At 34.2% G+C, this 19,706-nt stretch overlaps 1 protein-coding gene across 2 annotated transcripts in view; it reads right to left on the reverse strand.

Annotated features, from left to right (window-relative positions):
• PLOD2 (procollagen-lysine,2-oxoglutarate 5-dioxygenase 2) overlaps window positions 1-19,706 on the reverse strand; it is a 105,824-nt gene that overhangs the window by 42,545 nt on the left and 43,573 nt on the right. For both annotated transcript variants that reach the window (XM_053599891.1, XM_053599890.1), the window contains exons 2-4: window positions 15,975-16,066; window positions 12,772-12,908; window positions 777-940 (exon numbers count right to left, since the gene is read on the reverse strand). In XM_053599891.1, coding sequence (XP_053455866.1) covers window positions 777-940; window positions 12,772-12,908; window positions 15,975-16,066 — 393 coding nt within the window. The remainder of the gene's footprint in view (window positions 1-776; window positions 941-12,771; window positions 12,909-15,974; window positions 16,067-19,706) is intronic.

Below are 19,706 nucleotides of genomic sequence, written 5' to 3' on the forward strand. Positions count from 1 at the left end.
CATGTCCCTTAAATAACCCTCAATATATTATTAATAGAATAACACAAACTTGTATTGAATATATTCTGCTATGTCTCTGATAATTTTGACTACAGAGAGCGTAAGGATGATCCTTTGATGTCAATGTATGATCACTTTCCCACTAATAAATACCTTTTCCTTAATTAACAACTGCACTTACTGCCTTATTTCTGGCTGGGAGATGTAATAATTTCTTCCTCTAATCCATGGTGGCATGCATAATCCCACACTTTAAGTATACCCAGATACTCAATACTGAGTCTTGTCGATGATTAGTTTCAAATCAAATCACTGATTCACTCCAGTAATGCTCAGAAAAATATATAATTAAGCACTGCCTATTTTTAAGAACTACTTGATTGGAAACCGAGCATAATCTTCATAAACCTATTGTCTTGCCGCCGTGAAATTCTCAATGAACTGTAATTAGAAGACCTGGATCCATGTTGTTTTTATTTCAACAACAGATTGTCTTTAGGAGAACTCGCTTAACTGTGGGGAATAGGAGTTTCCTTATTTGTAATGTAGAAATGGTAACATCCACACTGTCTACTGTTGTTAGCAGCATCAATTGACATAAAATATGGGAAAATGCTTTGTCAACTATAAACTTCACTATTGATTTTAAACTACTATTTTCCACGGTAATAATAAGATAATAATTATTTCTTGTCTAGGGGGATGACATATATTTAAAAGGTTGTTTCATCAATGTCTACATTTTGCATGAAACTCTCTGTGCGTTTCTTACCCACCTCCTGAATTCAGGTAGCGTTTCCCAATATGCACCATGGGATACTTGTCTGCTAATCTTTTGTCCGGCCACAGAAGTCCGTCTCCTGCAAACACCACTTTGTGGTTTGTCTTCTGGAACTTTTTTAGGGTTTCTTCTGGACCACCAGCAAATATGACATCAAAACTGTTTAATGATGGGAAAAGGGGGATTCAAAATATACTTATCACAATTTAGGCACACAAACCAAGAAAAGGTCTCCAATAAAGTCAGAACTTGGTATCTAATGCAAAATTAGTACCTGTCTCAACTATTTACAGAGTATACCAATTTTTCTTAAGCTTAAATTATATGAATTATATTAAATTATTAGCGTTTACATTACACAATGAAGTCCAAGGAAGTATAAAATACAGCATTTAGTCTACCAATAGTGCTAAACTTCATAATTTTGATACTTTTCCCCAAAATGTACATCCTTCAATAGTGCTAAAATGTTAGAAATGTGGTTACTTAATATATAACTCAATAACACAAACAATGATCATTTTCAGAAGCTGCCATCATAACTACCTAACATTTCAATTCAATTTGTAACATTCCATTATCTTCATTATTATTAATATGTTTACCTACAAAATATCATTAATATACATTTGGCATTTCAATCACTATTTAGCCAGAAACATGTGTTCAGACAAGTGCATCTTTTTAAAATTCAATAAATTTGAAAAATTACATAAAATTGGCACTATAATTTAATGTCTAAAGTTACATTAAATTTGCTGAATACTTTATTCCTCATAGTTCATTCATAGAATTAGGATGACTTAAAAAATATGAAGTGTAATAAATGCTACTTTTTTAAAATATCAGATGTAAATCACAATAAGATTGTTCTGACTATAACCTCAAATCAACTTCTTCCTGTGTGTTTATTTAAAAAACTACTGAATTAATCTGACTTTATGAAATATAACACTGTACTTTTCCTAAGTACAACTGATTTCCTCAACCCTATGGAGGACAGTGTTTTCCTCGAGACTACACGTTATTGATAGTTTTCTTTTTAATGTTGAGTATTAGGAAATAAGACTAGTTGTTTAGGTAATCAGGCTATGAGAAGTGAGGCAAATAAAACCCTCTGAGACTGAGGCTGCCATGTGAGTTACCCAGAAACCCAAGACATTGCCTGGAGATGGGGAAAAATAGCTTATTAGTCAAAGAATCATATGAGTGGAGACTTAGGTCAAACTGATTCAGAAATTTCGAATTTGCAGGTAGCATCATGTATAAAATGTTATAAATGTACTTTTGGAAACTGAGTGAATGTTTTCTATCTTTGAAACCCTACTGATAGATACAAATACCTACCTAGAGTAGCTCAAACTATTAATAAACCAATAGCTTAAAAAGAGAAGCCGAGGCAACCTCTAGTAGCCACTATAAAATTTAGTATTTTATAAGCATGCATTACAACAAAAAACAATTATTTTAAGACAAAGGCAAAAATTATCTTCACATAACTCAAGTAAGCACTTGAATAAAAATCTAAGGTTGTTAAAACTTTTCCCATTTCATTCTAGCAGCATTGCTATGTCTGTGTTTAAACACTGTAGAAAAGTTCTTTGAACATACATAAAACTTCCCAAGCACAGGATAGGTTTTCTACTTAAAATTATTTTGGCTACAAAAATTCAAAGTGTCAATCTAAAACACACACACACACACACAAAGGTCATAGAAATAATTCTCATAGGAATTCAATCCACTTAAAATGAAGAATAAAATAAAACTTTCCATATTTAGCTGTGGCAAATATGCCTGCATCTGGAAAAAAACCGTAAGATACTACTTTTATTTTTTTATTAGTCTTTTGTACATAGATCATAAATACATTTATGCCCATTTAAGTGTGTTATTTCTACAAATTGAAGTGCTTACATCATGCTAATCAGCATAGCTTTCATCTCATTTACCCAATTATAGCATTAAGAACCAACTTGTACTTGCAATGTGCTCTATAGTTGTGGTCCCCCTACTATCCCCTACTATCCCTCCCACCCCCTCCCCATCCCCCCTCTCCCCTTCCCTCCTTCATCATAGCCTAAAGCTGTGTTTCATTTTTCATATGCAAGTGTGAGATATTATAAATTGGTTTCACAGTAGTACTGAGTACATTGGATACTTTTTTTTCCATTCCTGAGATACTTTGCTAAGAAGAATATTTTCCAGCTCTATCTATGTAAACATAAAGGAGGTAAAGTCTCCATTTTTTTTAATGCTGCATAATATTCCATGGCATACATATACCACAATTTATTAATCCATTCATGGGTTGATGGGTACTTGGGCGTCTTCCATGACTTGGCAATTATGAATTGAGCTGCAATGAACAATCTGGTGCAAATATCTTCATTGCCAAATGATTTTTGGTCCTTTTAGTATACACCTAGAAGAGGAATTGCAGGATCAAATGGCAGGTCTACATTTAGATCCTTGAGTGTTCTCCAAACTTCCTTCCAAAAGGAATGTACTAGCTTGTATTCCCACCAGCAGTGCAGAAGTGTTCCCTTTTCTCCACATCCACGCCAACATCTGTTGTTTTGGGATTTTATGATGTGGGCTTCTCTTACTGGAGTTAGATGGTATCTCAGAGTAGTTTTGCTTTGCATTTCTCTGATGATTAAATGTCTTGACAAAGTAACTAGGATAATGCCAGGAGGGCTATGTCAACTAACGAGATGAAAATGTGTCAAATATTCTATGAAACAAGTGTATGGTGCCCCATGATCATATTGATGTACACAGCTATGATTTAATAAAAAAAAAAAAAGATGATGAGCATTTTTTCATGTGTCTGTAGGCCATGCACCTGTCTTCTTCAGAGAAGCTTCTGTTCTCTTGCCCACAATGAAATGGGATCACTTGTTTTTTGCTTAGTAATAAGTTTGAGTTCTCTGTGGATTCTGGTTATTAGACCTTTGTCGGTAGTATAACTTGCAAAAATCCTCTCCCATTCTGAGGGCTGTCTATTAGCTTTACTTAGTGTGTCCTTGGCAGTGCAGAAGCTTTTTCATTTGATCAGATCCCAGTAATGTATTTTTGATGTTGTTTCAATTGCCCGGGGTGTCTTCCTCATGAAGTATTCTCCCAGGCCAATTTTCTCAAGGGCACTCTCTCTAAGAATATTTATAGTTTCATGTCTTAAGTTTAAGTCCTTTAACCAGTGAGAGTCAATTTTTGTTAGAGGAGAAAGGTGTGGGTCCAGTTTCAGTCTTCTACAAGTTGCCAGCCAATTCAACCAGCACCATTTATTGAATAGGGAATCTTTCTCCCAATTTATATTTTTAATAGGCTTATCGAAAATCAAATGATGATAAGTGTCTAGGTTCAACTCTTGGTCTTCAATTCTGTTCCATACATCCACTTCTTTATTTTTGTGCCAGTACCATGCTGTTTTGATCACTATCGATTTATAATATAGTCTCAAGTCTGGAAGCGTGATTCCTCCCGATTTGTTTTTATTTCTGAGTAATGTCTTGGCTATTCGAGTTTTTTTTCTGTTTCCATATAAAACAAAGTACTAATTTTTCCAGGTCTTTAAAATATGAGAGAGGTGCTTTCATAGGGATTGCATTAAATCTGTAAATTGTTTTAGGTAGTATAGACATTTTAACAATGTTGATTGTTAAAATGAGCATGGTATATTTTTCCATTTGTTAACATCTTCAGCTATTTCTTTTCTCAGAGTTTCATAGTTCTCTTTATAGAGATCTTTCACGTCCTTAGTTAGATATACTCCCAGATATTTCATCATCTTTGGCACTATTGTAAAGGGAACAGAATCTTTGATTGTTTTTTCCCCTTGACTATTGTTGGTGTATATAAAGGTTACAGATTTATGAGTGTTAATTTTGTGTCCTGAGACGTTACTATATTCCTTGATCACTTCTAAGAGTTTTGTAGTTGATTCCCTGGGGTTTTCCAGATATATAATCACATCATCTGCGAAGAGTGACAATTTGATCTCCTCTGGTCCTATTTGGATCCCCTTGATTGCCTTCTCTTGCCTGACTGCAGTGACTAAGACTTCCATTACAATGTTAAAAAGCAGTGGAGACAGTGGGCATCCTTGCCTGGTTCCTGATCTGAGTGGAAATGATTTCAATTTTACTCCATTCACTATGATATTGGCTGTGGGTTTGCTGTAGATGGCCTCTATCAGTTTAAGAAATGTTCCTTCTATACCTATTTTCTTGAGCATTCTGATGAAGAAAGGATGCTGGATATTGTCAAAATCTTTTTCTGCATCAATTGAGAGAATCATATGGTCTTTTGTTTTTTAATTTGTTTATGTGATGTATAATATTTATGGATTTATGTGTATTGAACAATCCTTGGGACCCTGAGATGAAACCCACTTGGTTGTGGTGTATAATTTATTTGATGTGTTGTTGGATTCTGTTTGCTAGGATCGTACTGAATATTTTTGCATAAATATTCATGAGAGATATTGGTCTATAATTTCCTTTTCTTATTGGGTCTTTTCCTGGTTTGAGTATCAGCGTGATATTTGCTTTATAGAATGAATTGGGAAGTACTCCTTCTTTTTCTATGTTTTGGAAAAGATTAAGTAATATAGGTACTAGTTCCTCTTTAAAGGTTTGGTAGAATTCTGATGTGAAGTCATCTGGTCCTGGGCTTTTCTTTTTGGGGAGATTTCTTATAGTTGATGCTATTTCAGAGCTTATTATAGGCTTGTTCAACGTTTCCACTTCTTTCTGGCTAAGTCTGGGAGCGTGACATGTTTCCAAGTATTGATCTATTTCCTTCAGATTTTCATACTTCTGAGAACAGAGTTTTATGTAGTATTCATTAAGGATCTGCTGAATTTCTGAGGAGTCCATTGTTATTTGGCCTTTATCATTTCTGATTGATGAAATTACGTATTTTACTCTTCTACTTCTGGTTAGGTTAGCCAACAGTTTATCTGTTTTATTGACCTTTTCAAAAAACCAACTCTTTGATTGGTTGATCTGTTGTATGATTCTTTTGTTTTCAATTTCATTAAGTTCTGCTCTAATTTTAGTTATTTCTTTTCTTCTGCTGGGTTTAGGGTTGGAAAGTTCTTCCTTTTCCAGTTGCTTGAGACGACCCATTGAGTTATTGACTTCCTCTCTTTCCACTCTCTTGAGGAAGGCTTGCAATGCTAAAAATTTTCCTCTTAGGACTGCCTTTGCTGTGTCCCAGAGGTTCTGATAGTTCATTTCTTCATTATTGGTTTGTTCCAAAAAATTGGTAATTTCTTTCTTAATCTCGTCTATGACCCAGTTATCATTCAGCATGAGGTTATTTAGTTTCCATGTTTCTGTATGCACGTGGAGATTCCTGTTGTTACTGAGTTCAACTTTTATTCCTTGGTGGTCTGAGAAAATACAAGGAATGATTTCTATTCTTTAAATTTGCTGAGGTTAGACTTGTGACCTAAGATGTGATCAATTCTGGAGGATGATCCATGGGCTGATGAGAAAAATGTGTATTCAGTTTTGTTAGGATGAAATGTTCTATAGTTGTCTATTAGATGCAAATGTTGAATGGCTAAGTTTAATTCTAAAATTTCTTTGCTTAGCTTCTTTTTTGAGGATCTATCCAACACTGCCACACTGCCAGAGGAGTGTTAAAGTCTCCAACAATTATGGTGCTGGGGGAAATCAAATTGCTCATGCGTAAGATACTACCTTATGTGATCATATTGAGTCTTCCACCAGAAACAATCTCACTGATCTGTTGGAGTGTTCTATCTACAACAGGTCAGTGAGATTTTTACAAGTGTTTGTCCTTATGTATCCTTGGTTTTATTTATTTATTTATTTATTTATTTATTTATTGAGACAGGGTCTTGCTCTGCTACCTGGCTGAGAGTGCAGTGGTGTCATCACAGCTCACTATAACCTTTAACTCCTAAGCTCAAGCAATCATCCTGCACCAGCCTCCTAAGTACCTGAGACCATAGATGTGCACCACTACACCTGACTGATTTTTCTACTTTTTCATAGAGGCAATGGTCTCACTATACTGCTCAGGCTGGTCTTGAACTCCTGGTCAAGTGCTCCTTGCACCTCAGCCTCTCAAAGTGCTGAGATGACAGGGTATGAGCCACTGTACCCAGCCTTGTGTGTTCCCTGTGTCTGTGGCACCATCAACCACATGGTCACCCTGACTGAAATCCTTTCATTCATTCATCTTTTGACTCCTCCCTTTCCATGGCCTCTCTCTTCAAATCTAATCGTATTGATTACATCTATTTAATCCATTTTGCAATCTAATCCTCTCCACTCCTACTAGAAAGCGCTAGCTAGATTAGCTCTAAAACCCTATAGCTTCCGCATTACTCATCTCCTCCTCTCTTATAATTAAGACTGTTTGAAAAATTCTCCTTAAAAACCATTCTGCGCCAGTCCCTAAACTGGATCAGTGGTTCTCAACTATGGCTTAAAACAAGAATCAGCAAATATTTACTCTCCATCCTGTTACAGAAAATATTTTAGGCTTTGAGGGCCATCTGGTCTCTGTCAGAATGACTATAATATGCTGTGGTGGTGCAAAAGCAGCTACAGACATTATATAAACGAATGAGCATAACTATGTTTCAAGGAAACATTGTGAAAACAGGCAGCAATATGGGACATACTTTCCTGAGCTCTGGCCTGTAGAATGAAGTGTAAATGAATCAGCCTCACATTAATAACAGTCCATTGAATAACCTGCCCTGAAGTCAAACTGATCATTTCATCTGTCATCTATGCCTTTACTCAAGATGTCACCCCTGCTTGGCACATCTTCTCCCAAATGGGTTTAAACCATTCTGGTTCAAGACCCCTTACATATGCCACCTCCCTTATAAACTCCTCCTGGGGAAGCATAACTGGAAAAGATCATTTTCCTTCTCTTAACTTTAACAGCTCTTCCTCTCCCCTTTCACTGAATATTTTATTTTCTGCTCTTCATGCTAAGAGTATCTATCTTACACTAGGTTGAATGTCCCTCCTTTATATGTTAGGTCTATATCCTTTATTTATCTGCTTCTTGTGTTTTGAAGATACTCAATAAATATTTATACAATAAATGAATGAATTAATGAATGACCCCAAGTCTCAACAAGAAGCACCAGCTCCCAGGTAGCCAAAAAGGAAGCAACAGGAGTGTTCCCTAATTTTATTTGTTATTTTTCCCCAATCCAATACTTCTTTCATCATCACTGAGATAAACTAGCAAAAAACTAATAATCATCCAAACTATTAGTATAAAATTTAAATTAGTATAAACTACTGTATAAAGTTTAAATAAAGTCTAATGAACTAAAGCACAGAAGTAGCAGCACACGTGACCATTCTGTCTTTCATCATACCATCACCTCAAATATGTCTGTATTTGTTGAGATAATTAGCATCACAAACAAATACTATGGAATCATTCCTCACCCCTCAACACACACACACACAGTTGAAAATGTCCATCTACCCAGTTTTGATTTTGCACAGTGAATTATAATAAAATCACAATGAAATGATTAAATTTATTTCAGAAATTCTGAAGGGAACGAAAGGGAGTTACCAGATTTTTCCATGTATATAATGAGTACCCACCATTTTGGCACAAACTTTCAGAAAAATAAAATCCTTCATTTTAATTCTTTTAAAGAGGGTGGAATTGCCACACAGTGCTGCTCCCTTTTCTCACAAGACGCGTGAGGCCTGGAGGAGCCATGGAAAATGTTTATATCTTCAAATACAAATAAGATAGGATACAGTCAGCTTTAGAGGAACACAAATAAATTGTAATTCTTCAACAGTAAAACAAAATCATAAAAATCATGCTTTCACAATTAGCAATGTGGCCCAATAAAATATAATCGTCTACAATTTTCTAAAACCAAATGATTTCAAAGAGTTGATGACAATATTCATATTTTATTAAAGATGAGTATTCATCTTCCTCATTAGGTTTGTTCAGGTTTCTTTTTCCTTTGTAGAATTAATATGATATAAATAAGAATTCCTTGAAAGTGGTATCTGTTTTTATCTCTTTTTCCTGAATGTTAAATTCACTTTATGCTCAATACATGTATCCTGACTGCAAAGTGAAAAACTTGCCCACTGATCTAACTTTTTCAGCAAAATAACATTCGATGAGAAACCAAAATAAACACTGGCTGACATATGATCAGAAGCAATAGCATCATATTTATACTTTCTTTAAAAAGTTCAATTTTTAATAATTTTAATACTTTGATATTTAAACAGTTTGGATGCTTTCCAGCCATTCATTAGAAGGCATCTTATTTTTCCAAATGAACAAAGAAAAACAATCTCAAAATAGTTTCAAACCATCCCTCATAATTCTCCTTCTTCTGAGGTCTTTTCTTCTTGCAGTACAATTCACAATTAACCGATATCTACTGATTTCTTGCACCATGGAAATATATGAATCAGGCACAGCACCCTGCAAATCAGATATAGTTCCCAAATTCATTGTGTGGAACACACAAAAAAATTACAATTCAGCACGATAACTGAAGAGAAGATAGCCATGTATTACACAATCAAAGTGATAAAGCCTACTGGTGAACAATAGGAACTTGTGTGACTGAGATTATCCCTATAAATGGATTTACATCCAGTGTTCACTTATCTTGGGCCATCAAAATGGAGCACAAGTGCAGTCTAATTAATCGAGTTACATATGGTGTTGCCAACGAAAGCATAAATTTCTTCCCTGTCCCAAATTCAAACTCAAATACTAACTGCACCAACTTTACACAGTATTTCTAACTAGTTTTCTTCTAAAAAATTTTCTTAAATCTAAAAGAAATTTTTAATTCAAAAACAAAAACAAATAGTCAAAATTTTTATCAGATGATTTTATCTAAAAGTGATACAAAGTATTTTATTATAGAATTAAAAATTAACAGAGAAGCAAGAATCCAATGTTTTCAATTCTAATATGAAAGCAGTAGATGATCCAATGCAAGGTGGGGGGTAGGGAAATGAGGGATCCGGAGAGGAGAGGAGGGAGAGGGAAAGGAGTCAGGGTATATGGCATACTTCTCGGGGCAGGACACAATTACAAGAGGGAATTTACCTAACAAACACAGTCAGTGTAATCTAATTCTTTGTGCCCTTAAGGAGTCCCGAACAATAAAAAAAAAAAAAAAAAGAAAGAAAAAAAGAATTCAAAATGATCATTCATTTTTTTCAAAGATATATTATAAAACCATTTTTGAATCATTTCTCTCCAACAAAGTGTCTGCAGCTACCAATTTATAATATTTGTATCCCAAATTTTCATTAACCTATATCAAAAGCACTTCATCCATTAGAAGTCACTAAGTTCATTATGTTTAGTGATGGTTGCTATAATCAAGGGAAATTATCAAACTTTACAACTCATATTAATTATAAAGAAACATAGACATGGGCAGCGCCTGTGGCTCAAAGGACTAGGGCGCTGGCTCCATATGCCGGAGGTGGCTGGTTGAAACCCAGCCCCGGCCAAAAACAGCAAAAAAAAAGAAAAAAAGAAACACAGACATACAAACTCACACACATACTTTCACACTATAGTATGAAATAACTTGAAAAAAAAGTTTGAAGTACCCTACCACATGGAGATCTTCAGTTTTCCCAAACCTTCCCAAATATTTATATGTTTCTAAATTAAATGTGGTAAATCTTACCCTACAGAACATAACTATAAAGATTCAGTCTTTAGTTGTAAATGTTTATCCAAAGTTTAGAATAAATATTCTCGTGTAAACACTCTCATAAAACTGTTTCTAAATTCATTCACAAAATCCTATCTAAATGGCACAGGGATCATTGTGGAGTATTGAAAAGGTTCTAAATTTGAATATTGGTGACAATTGAGCACCTCTGTATGTTTATTAAAAGTCATTGAATTTTACACTGAAAAATGTTTATGTCATGTTACATAAATTATATATCAATAATCTGTTTTTTAAATAAAAAGGCCTATATAAACCTTTAAGTACATAAACCTGTGTTTTTTAAATGTAACAGGGATCACTGCTTCCATTAAACTAATTATTACAGTTGAATTGTCCCTAAAATAGTAGATAAAAATATGAATGTGTTTGTCTTATTGAAATGAATATATTCTGAATTCCAGCCCTTTACCAGGGATAAACTTAGTAAGGAGTTCAGTAATTGTATAACAGAATAGGCATAATGTTTCAAATAATTTACAAATAGCCTAGTTCATATCTCCTGAGCCGTAGTACCTATAATTTTCAACTATATCCATCACTCTGTATATGCGTTTTTAAAAGGGTATTGTTTAAAAAAAAAAAATACAAGGGGGAAAAAAGCTCCTAAGTGTCACTAATTGTTCCCCCTCCTTTACCCTTAATGGCAACTTTCTCATGACCCCTGCATTCTTCCATAGCACAGACAGGGGACATGATGATGGAGAAAATACTAGTGACTTTACTTGGCCAATGATTTTGCTGTGTTGGGCATCTATGTTGTCAGCTGGTTGGATCTTCCATAGAAGGAATTGTCAGAAATTTTGACTATTTGGTTCTGATATAGTCCAAATACTAATAGTGTCTAAAAGACCATGAGACTTTCATTAAAATTTCGCTGTCTTTAAATAAACAAACCCAACCTCAAGTAGGCTTTAGATATCTCACGGTGTCTCTTTTCTCATTAGAAATAAATAAGTTCTTCACTATATCAGCTCCAAAAAGGTTACATCTTAGATTGGGAGAGAGTGGGAAGTGGAGATGGGTGGGCAAGGGTAGAGGAAAGTTCTTCCCAAAACCCAAAAGATGGCTTAAGAACCTAAAATCATTATTGCCTCATATGTAGTAACTTTTACAAGGAGAATCTATCTTGGAGCCAAAATCAAAATGTACATGTGCCAAGTTCAAACTAATATGAATCTTTGAAATCCATAGTAATTTTAAACCAAAACATACTCAATATTTAATCTACAGTTCTATGATAACAACCTCCTTATTCTTTCTCTAAAGGTAAAAAATATATATATAGTAGATTCTGTAGAAAAATTCCTGACATGCAAGCTAACACCTACCATACCATAATTCATCTTGCAAGAATAGGTAACTACAAGTAGAATTTAGTGGGTTTTGTCTGGGCAATAGCAGGAAAGTTCTAAAAATGTACGTATCTTGGATCTTTTCAAAACTTTTAAGCATTGATGGTGCAAGAACTTTATGTATCTACTTCATTTCAAAATTCATGCCTTTCTTATTTATATACTTGCATAAAAATTACTCTTATTTTCATCTGTAAATAATTTGTGACTTTGTATTCTCAAATTTAAAAAATAGATATAAAGACTTTGCTACTTTATAGGGGAAAATTCTGGAAGAACTGAAAGGAGCAATAACTAACCAAAAAATAAAGATTAAAAAGCAAAAGAAGATACAGAGAAAGAAAGAAAAGTTGTAACAACTATTAACCTATGGCAACTTGACTGTATTATAAAAATCGTAACTGTAAGATAGCAGTAAAGATAGTGGATATTTTTAATAAAACAGAAGTGTGAAATATTATATTAAAATATATTTACATTGGAGAGGTTCTTCTTAATAACACAGGCTTTCGTATATCTCACTTGTATTTATAATTCTATGCAATCCTTTTTCTCCTAGTTGGCCAGAATCCTTTAAGTTGCTCTTCTTAGAAGAAAAGTTTGACATAACCTTTATTTTTAACTCAAGATTAAAAGATGAATTTCATAAAAGCATTACCTTGTGATGTTTCCTCATTGGTGTTTATAGTAACTCATCAACTTAAATCATGGTATTATGTCAGATCATGGTTTTATAATTATCAGAAATATCTACTATTTAAAATGACGATTCCTTGTTAATAAATAACTTAATACATAATCTACAAATACAAATTTTGGCTCTTTCCAAAAATAATTTAACAAAGATTTTAAAATCCACAAAGTATTTCTCTTACCATTCAGTAAACAAGATAACCAAATCATCCTGATTGGCGTAATGTTCCATGACTTCTTTCATTAATCTCACTTTTTGGCCCCCTCCAATGCTATTAATTCCATCACCACCTCTCCACTCTTCTCCTTGACCAAGAACCTATAAATGAAATCAACATTTCATCCCTGAGAAAAATTCAAATTATATACTACAATGAAAAACTGAAAGACACAGTATTGCACCAAACCAATCTTTAAATGTTTCATTAATTCATGAGTCCAGAAAGAAAAAAGGATTAACAAAATTTTGATGTCTAAGTCAGGTCATAACTCTTCAATGTTAGCTACCTCAAAATGCCCTTTCCAATTTTGCCATTTCAAAAGCTAAAACCCTAAATCAACGAGGTAGACTCAGAGAGTATTTCTCATATTTTATAGTTTATTCCTATTTGTTCATACCAAAATGAAAAAGAAAATGAAGAAACCTCCCATATTACTTTTTTTCAATCTGGCAGGAAATCTGTATGATCAAAACTGAAAGCCCTTGACTCCTGGATTGAGCCCTTAAGCAATTTCCCTACTAAACCAAAATGGATTGTTCAGGAAATTGTAGAGGGCATCAAGTAAAACCTTACCTCCTTTACCTTATTAACTCTTAATCTTACACAATCTTCAAAAGCTTAGTAAGAATTTACCAATGCAAGGCATTGCCTAAGCACGATGAATTGGAGCCAAACTTGCACTCTCTCTTCACAATCTGCCCTAGCCTCGGCAGCTGCCTCCTGAATTGGAAATGTTATTGACACACTTGGCTCTGAGGGATGGGAATAAACGTGAACTCTAAAAAGCCAGGTCTTCAAAACAAATCCCACATGGCTAACTGAGCCTAAATTTTAAGTAGAGACAAATGGCCATTTGTGAACCAGAGGTCACACAGATACTCTGGTTATCCAAAACCCCACATTTCTTTTAGAGACTTTGGGACTTACAGAGCTCATCTGAACTAACCAGATTCAGGTCTGCCAACCAATCAGTGGTGGTGACCAATCAGACTAAGCAAATCTGTCTCCCTCATTTGCATAAATGAGCCTGAACCCTCCTAATGTTCTGTGGAAGGCACCTTCTGCTCAGTTTGTTTTGTAAACTATTCACTGAAATAGTCTCTTTCCTCCAAATTCCTTTTCAGAGAACTTTTTCTTCACAGGAAGCAGGAAATACAATATGCATCCCGCCTCCTCACACACACCTTTCGTTATGGTTTTGTCTTAAGATAGCCAAGATTATAATCTCATAAGAGATCTGGGCAACAAAGGGGAAAAAGACTGAAAAATACAAAATAAGAGATATTTAGTAAAATAAAATAAATTGAGGAAATAAATACTATTAGCTTACAATTTTACTTAATACTGCACCAAATACAAATCTGGTTGACAAAGTCTTTGGGGCACCCAGGATCAAATCTTTCATCACTTCATCACTGCCTAAAAGAGTGGGGAGAATGTTACCCAAGAAAACTCAAGCTGTGGGGATCTAGAGTCAAATTGGGGCTAATTTAGTATAATTATTAATTATTGCCTTAAAATGTGGCCTCCTCTGGCCCTGGGATTTGTTAACACAACACCACCCATCTGGAATCTCTGATTCTGAAGTAATTGTGGGCCCAACCACATCTGAGAGCCTACTTAGTGCAGCGCACCATGTGAAGCACTATTTTCTGCATTCTCTCCACTAGTTAGTGACGGTCAGATTTTAGTGCACATCAAAATCATGTGGAGGGCTTGCTGTAACACAGACTTCTGGGTATCATGACCAGAATTTGTGGTTCAGTTGGTCTGGGCTGGAGCCTGAGCACTGTCCTTTCTATCTAGTAGCCAGATGGTGCAGATGGTGGTGGTCTGGAGTCCGTGCTTTGGGAGCTACTGAATTACATAAGGGAAGGCAACAGGAGGATCTAAAATTCCTGAGTTAGTCAAGTGGGGCTGGCATCCAAAATCTAACATTTTTATAGTCATGTACTTTGCTGCAAGTTTTCCTCGCCCATAAATAAAGTATTGTCTACCTCAAGTGGTTTACATAATGAACTAACAGCATCCCACGTTTAAGTTCCTAACAAAGTGCCTACAGGTAAGAAAAATTCCAATTTCCTCCTTGTCTGAACTCTAAATATCTGCCCACTAGATTTCAGCATAATTTCTTTCATATTTTTTATTACTTCCATACTGTCTCCAATTAGTGCATACTCTAATTTACCATCTATCCTATTTCTAACATATTTTTCTGTATTATACATCTAGTTGTTCACTAGATCTCTCACTCCCATGAAGGTTAGACCTTTTAGTAGTTGTTACATGTTACCAACTATACCTAGTCTTCCAGTGGTTCTGCAATAAATCTTATCTTTTTTATACACTACATCCTCAAACAGCTCAATTTTCCCCCAAGCATACAGTAGTCTTCGCCATCTTCATTAAAAGTTTGTTTTTTTTTTAATTCCTACCAAGATACTGTGTCATTCTCATCTTATTTGTAGAAAAGATCTGGCAAACAGATCCCTCATTCTATTGAAAATTAAGTAAATAAATAAATAAATAAGCAAATAAACCAAGCCTCTCATAGCTTAGTTTAATTGTTCTACCAACTTCAAGTTTCTTCTGATCATTTATCAATAAGATATTCACTGGAGACGAGTTTTCTAAAACCCTGTCATACTTTTCTAATGCTCCAAAACTCCTCTAAAACAAACACAGAACAACAAAATCAATTTTCAATAATGGACAAAAAAGTCAACTCCTTCACAGTCATGTTTCCCATTCTGTATAAATAATCAAACTTCCTGTGACAGATAAACCTATTACAGAAAAAAAAATCGTTCAAATTCAGTAAAAACAAAATCATTGTCAAATCTTAAGTTACATGACCCTCCCCTCGAAATTATATATAGACATATACAAATATGTATTAATTTAATTTTCTGTTGTTTTATATAACATGCTTATATAAGCATTAGCAAAAATTAAGAAATAATTATCTGACTGGCAAAGTTGTAATAAAACCAAAATGCTTCTTTAAAACTATAAACTAAAAGCAATATATAACCAAATGTTATCTTCATTATCTTCATGTTATCTTCTTATAATCATTGGGTGGATTACAAATTGAGGTGTTGCACCTATAAAAAATGCACTTTAGACATACATTGTAACATAGATTAAAGAACATACCATACCTTCACAGTATAATTGAAATATTTGGCAGACTGCATAAATCGATGGAATCCATCATTTTCTTTTGTTGCTACAGTTATGACTAATAATTTATCTGCAAAGACAGAAGGAAATAACATAGCATGGAAGTTAAATACCAACACTTTACAACTTAATACAGTGATTACAGAACTTATTAAATTCCTGAGAATGTTCTGGTTTGTTAATGTATATATGACTAAACAAAAGTGCTGTTGAAAAAACAGGCAATTCATATTGGTTTGTTAACTGCCAGATAATGAACCATCAAATGACAAAGTATTTGAATGTTAAAAAGTACATTAATGCTTAAAGAACTGCATATCCTCAACAGAGTTTTTAAACATTAAGAGAAAATCTTCTATACAATGCACACTTTTCATAAAACCTGTAAAGATTAAGACTGTACTAGGCAGTATCTAATCAACCAGCTTCACTGTCACCTAGAGATCATCCCTGATTTATGACACATATAATTAAAATGTGTATAAATTATATTAGTCTAAACACTGACATATGCAAAGAAAAAGAAAAGATTCGATTATAAGTCTGATCCTAATTCTCTAACATAAGTTGTAACAAACTGAGACACATTTCTTACGTAATTTTCACTATAGAAAATAAATAGTCCAGGAAATATAAAGTCATTTTCACTAAAGTTGTCAGTGTTCTAGTAAATATATTTTAAGAATACTTTTTAAATTATTTTTTAAAAATCAAAATTTCATTTATAAATTTTCAAACAGGGCTTAGTTGACTAATAAAATTTGACATGTTACCATTCACAAAAAGTCTGAAATTAAAAGTACCAGATTTTGGGCGGCGCCTGTGGCTCAGTAGGTAGGGCGCCGGCCCCATATACCGAGGGTGGCAGGTTCAGACCTGACCCCAGCTGAACTGCAACCAAAAAAAAAAATAGCTGGGCGTTGTGGCGGGCGCCTGTAGTCCCAGCTACACAGGAGGCTGAGGCAAGAGAATCGCTTAAGCCCAGGAGTTGGAGGTTGCTGTGAGCTCTGTGATGCCATGACACTCTACCGAGGGCCATAAAGTGAGACTCGGTCTCTACAAAAAAAAAGTACCAGATTTTACTTTATAAGAGTAAAAAGCATACTATGTAGAGTCTTTTCTTTGTAATAAAATGACAAAATAAAGGTAACTTTCCTACTCAAATATTTCTACATAAATTATAAGAATTAACTATAAATTTAGATTTTGATTGGATGAATTTTCACACTTAACATTGCCAGTACGAAGTTAACAGCAAGGATTTCATCACCCATAAAAGGAAAAGTAAAGTTGGCCAGACCCCGAGGTAGACAAAAATGTTACCACGTCCGAAGACTCCTAAGGCAAAGTTTAAAAATGTGTCATCTGACCACATCTAGCAATCCTATGCCAAATAAGAGCTTCTACTGTTCCAGTACCTTTTCTTATTATAACGCACTCAAAACAAATAATGAATATAAAATTTTGTTAAAGAAAGTTATATCTAATAATATTACATATATGTGTGTGTGTGTTTCCTCTAACCTGCTATTCAGTATCATTACTGAAAAGAAAAGAAGCCTCATTCAATCCAAGGAAGTAAAAGACAAAGTGCTGATTATGTATCATACACATACTTTCATCCACCAATTTAAGAATCCAACATTTGCACCATTTACAAAGTATTATTTTTAGAGATTTTCACTTAAATTTGATACATACTTTAGATTTCACTACAGTTTATACTACAAATTTATCATAAATAAAGAGACAAGAGAATATAGTGACACAAAAAAAGACATCCTCAATAAAATCCAGAACATGAGAATTTCTATAGGACAAATGACCATCTTACACAATCAATGGGGAAAAAAATACCTGTAAAATTAATGGCAATTATATATTGACATAATTAGGAGTCATTTCAAACAATGTCAATCACAGACCTTAGCTGGGTCCTAATTCGAAAATACTAACTCTAAAAAGGTATTTATGAGAAAATTAGGGAAATATGGACACTAATTGGATATATGTTGATAATGGGAAATTATTGTTTTTAGCACAATGATGGCATTTACATTTTTTAAGAGTCCTTACAATTTAGAAAAACACAATGAAATAGTTACAGAATGAAATGCTATGTTGTTTGCAAATGTTTTAAAGTTGTTTGGAATAGATAAAAGGCAAGGATTGAGGAAGATAGAGATTAAACAAGACTGGTTATAAAGGATGACTGTGGAAACTGGATTACTTTCGTACATGTTTGAAAATTCCTATAGTCAAAAAGAAAAAGAGATCAGCTTCACACAACACCTCTAATCTTTGAATTAAAAAAGTAGAAAATTATTCAACATAAATCTTCTAAGAGTCTGAATCATCTAAAGTAAGGAAAATGGATTATATAACAACAAAAGGGTTTTTTAATCAAACAATAGTATAATTTAAATAACTATAATTACTACCTTTCAAGTCACCTCTTCAAGCAGATTGAATGATAAAGTGAGATGAATGAGGAAATGAGCTTCAGTACTAGGCACCCACCAACTATTACCACCGATCTGTAGTAACAGCAAAAGCTATCTCATCTGGGGTTTAGCAACAATGCAGCTCTGCTGTGTTGAAGAACAGGCAAATGGAAGTGCCTTGCAACCACATGTAACCTCCATCACCACCTTCTGACTCTATTAGACAGGCATGAATAATAAACATGTAATCCATCTATACAGTACAGCAGATTTGAACAACCACCTACCCAATGAAAATACTTTATGACAAAAAAAGAAAAAAGAATAACTTTTACATTATCTTCATATACTTCCCTAAATGCCTACTACTACAATAAGATTTACTAAATATTTGTTAAATGGTTGAATATTTAGTTCTCTATGAAAATTCAAATGAGTTTTAGAAACAAGATGTTAAGTTTATTTAGAAAGGCCAAAACATGCTGTGTACTCTGACTAATGCACTTACTACTCTGGAAAGAGGAAATTCATTGTTAAAGCCATTTTTCTTTCCAAATAGTTGTTGATATCTGAGCAGAATTTCTCAGTATTTAGTGGTGGCCCAATTTTTTATTTTTTCAAAAACAAACTACGGTCTCAATGTAAAAGGTATTTGTGGGGTTTTTTTGCCAATATATCCCCAAATGCTATCACAATATATAAAGTCCATCTAAAATGCATTTTTTTTTCGAGACAGTTTCACCCTGTCACCCAGGGTAGAGTGCCATGGCATCCTAGCTTACAGCAACCTCAAACTCCTGGGTTCAAGCAATCCTTTTGCCTCATCCTGCTGGGACTATAGATGCCTACACCACATCAGGCTAGCTTTTCTAATTTTAGTAGAGATGAGTGTTGTTCTTGCTGAGGCTGCTCTCCAAATCCTGAGTTTGGGCAATCCATCTATCTTGGCCTCCCAGAGTGCTAGAATTACAGGCCTGAGCCACCGCTCCTGGCCTGAGATCCATTGTCTTAAATCAGACATCACATGAAGTAATTTAGCACAAGACCAGCTCTTTGATCTCTATCTTCCCAAATAATTTTACACAGTCTGTATTCTAAATTTGCAAAAATAAAAATAAAATCATTCGACCACTGAGAGAGCACTGAGTACACTATTCTCACTCTGCAACTTACTCATTTTATGACCAGAAATAGTAAAGATCAGTGGTTCTCAACTACCAACTGAAGAAACTTGTTTTCTTCATAATGGTTAGCATAGTAGAGGTG

Source organism: Nycticebus coucang, chromosome 8, assembly GCF_027406575.1.
Source record: "Nycticebus coucang isolate mNycCou1 chromosome 8, mNycCou1.pri, whole genome shotgun sequence".
NCBI classification, from domain to species: Eukaryota; Metazoa; Chordata; class Mammalia; order Primates; family Lorisidae; genus Nycticebus; species Nycticebus coucang.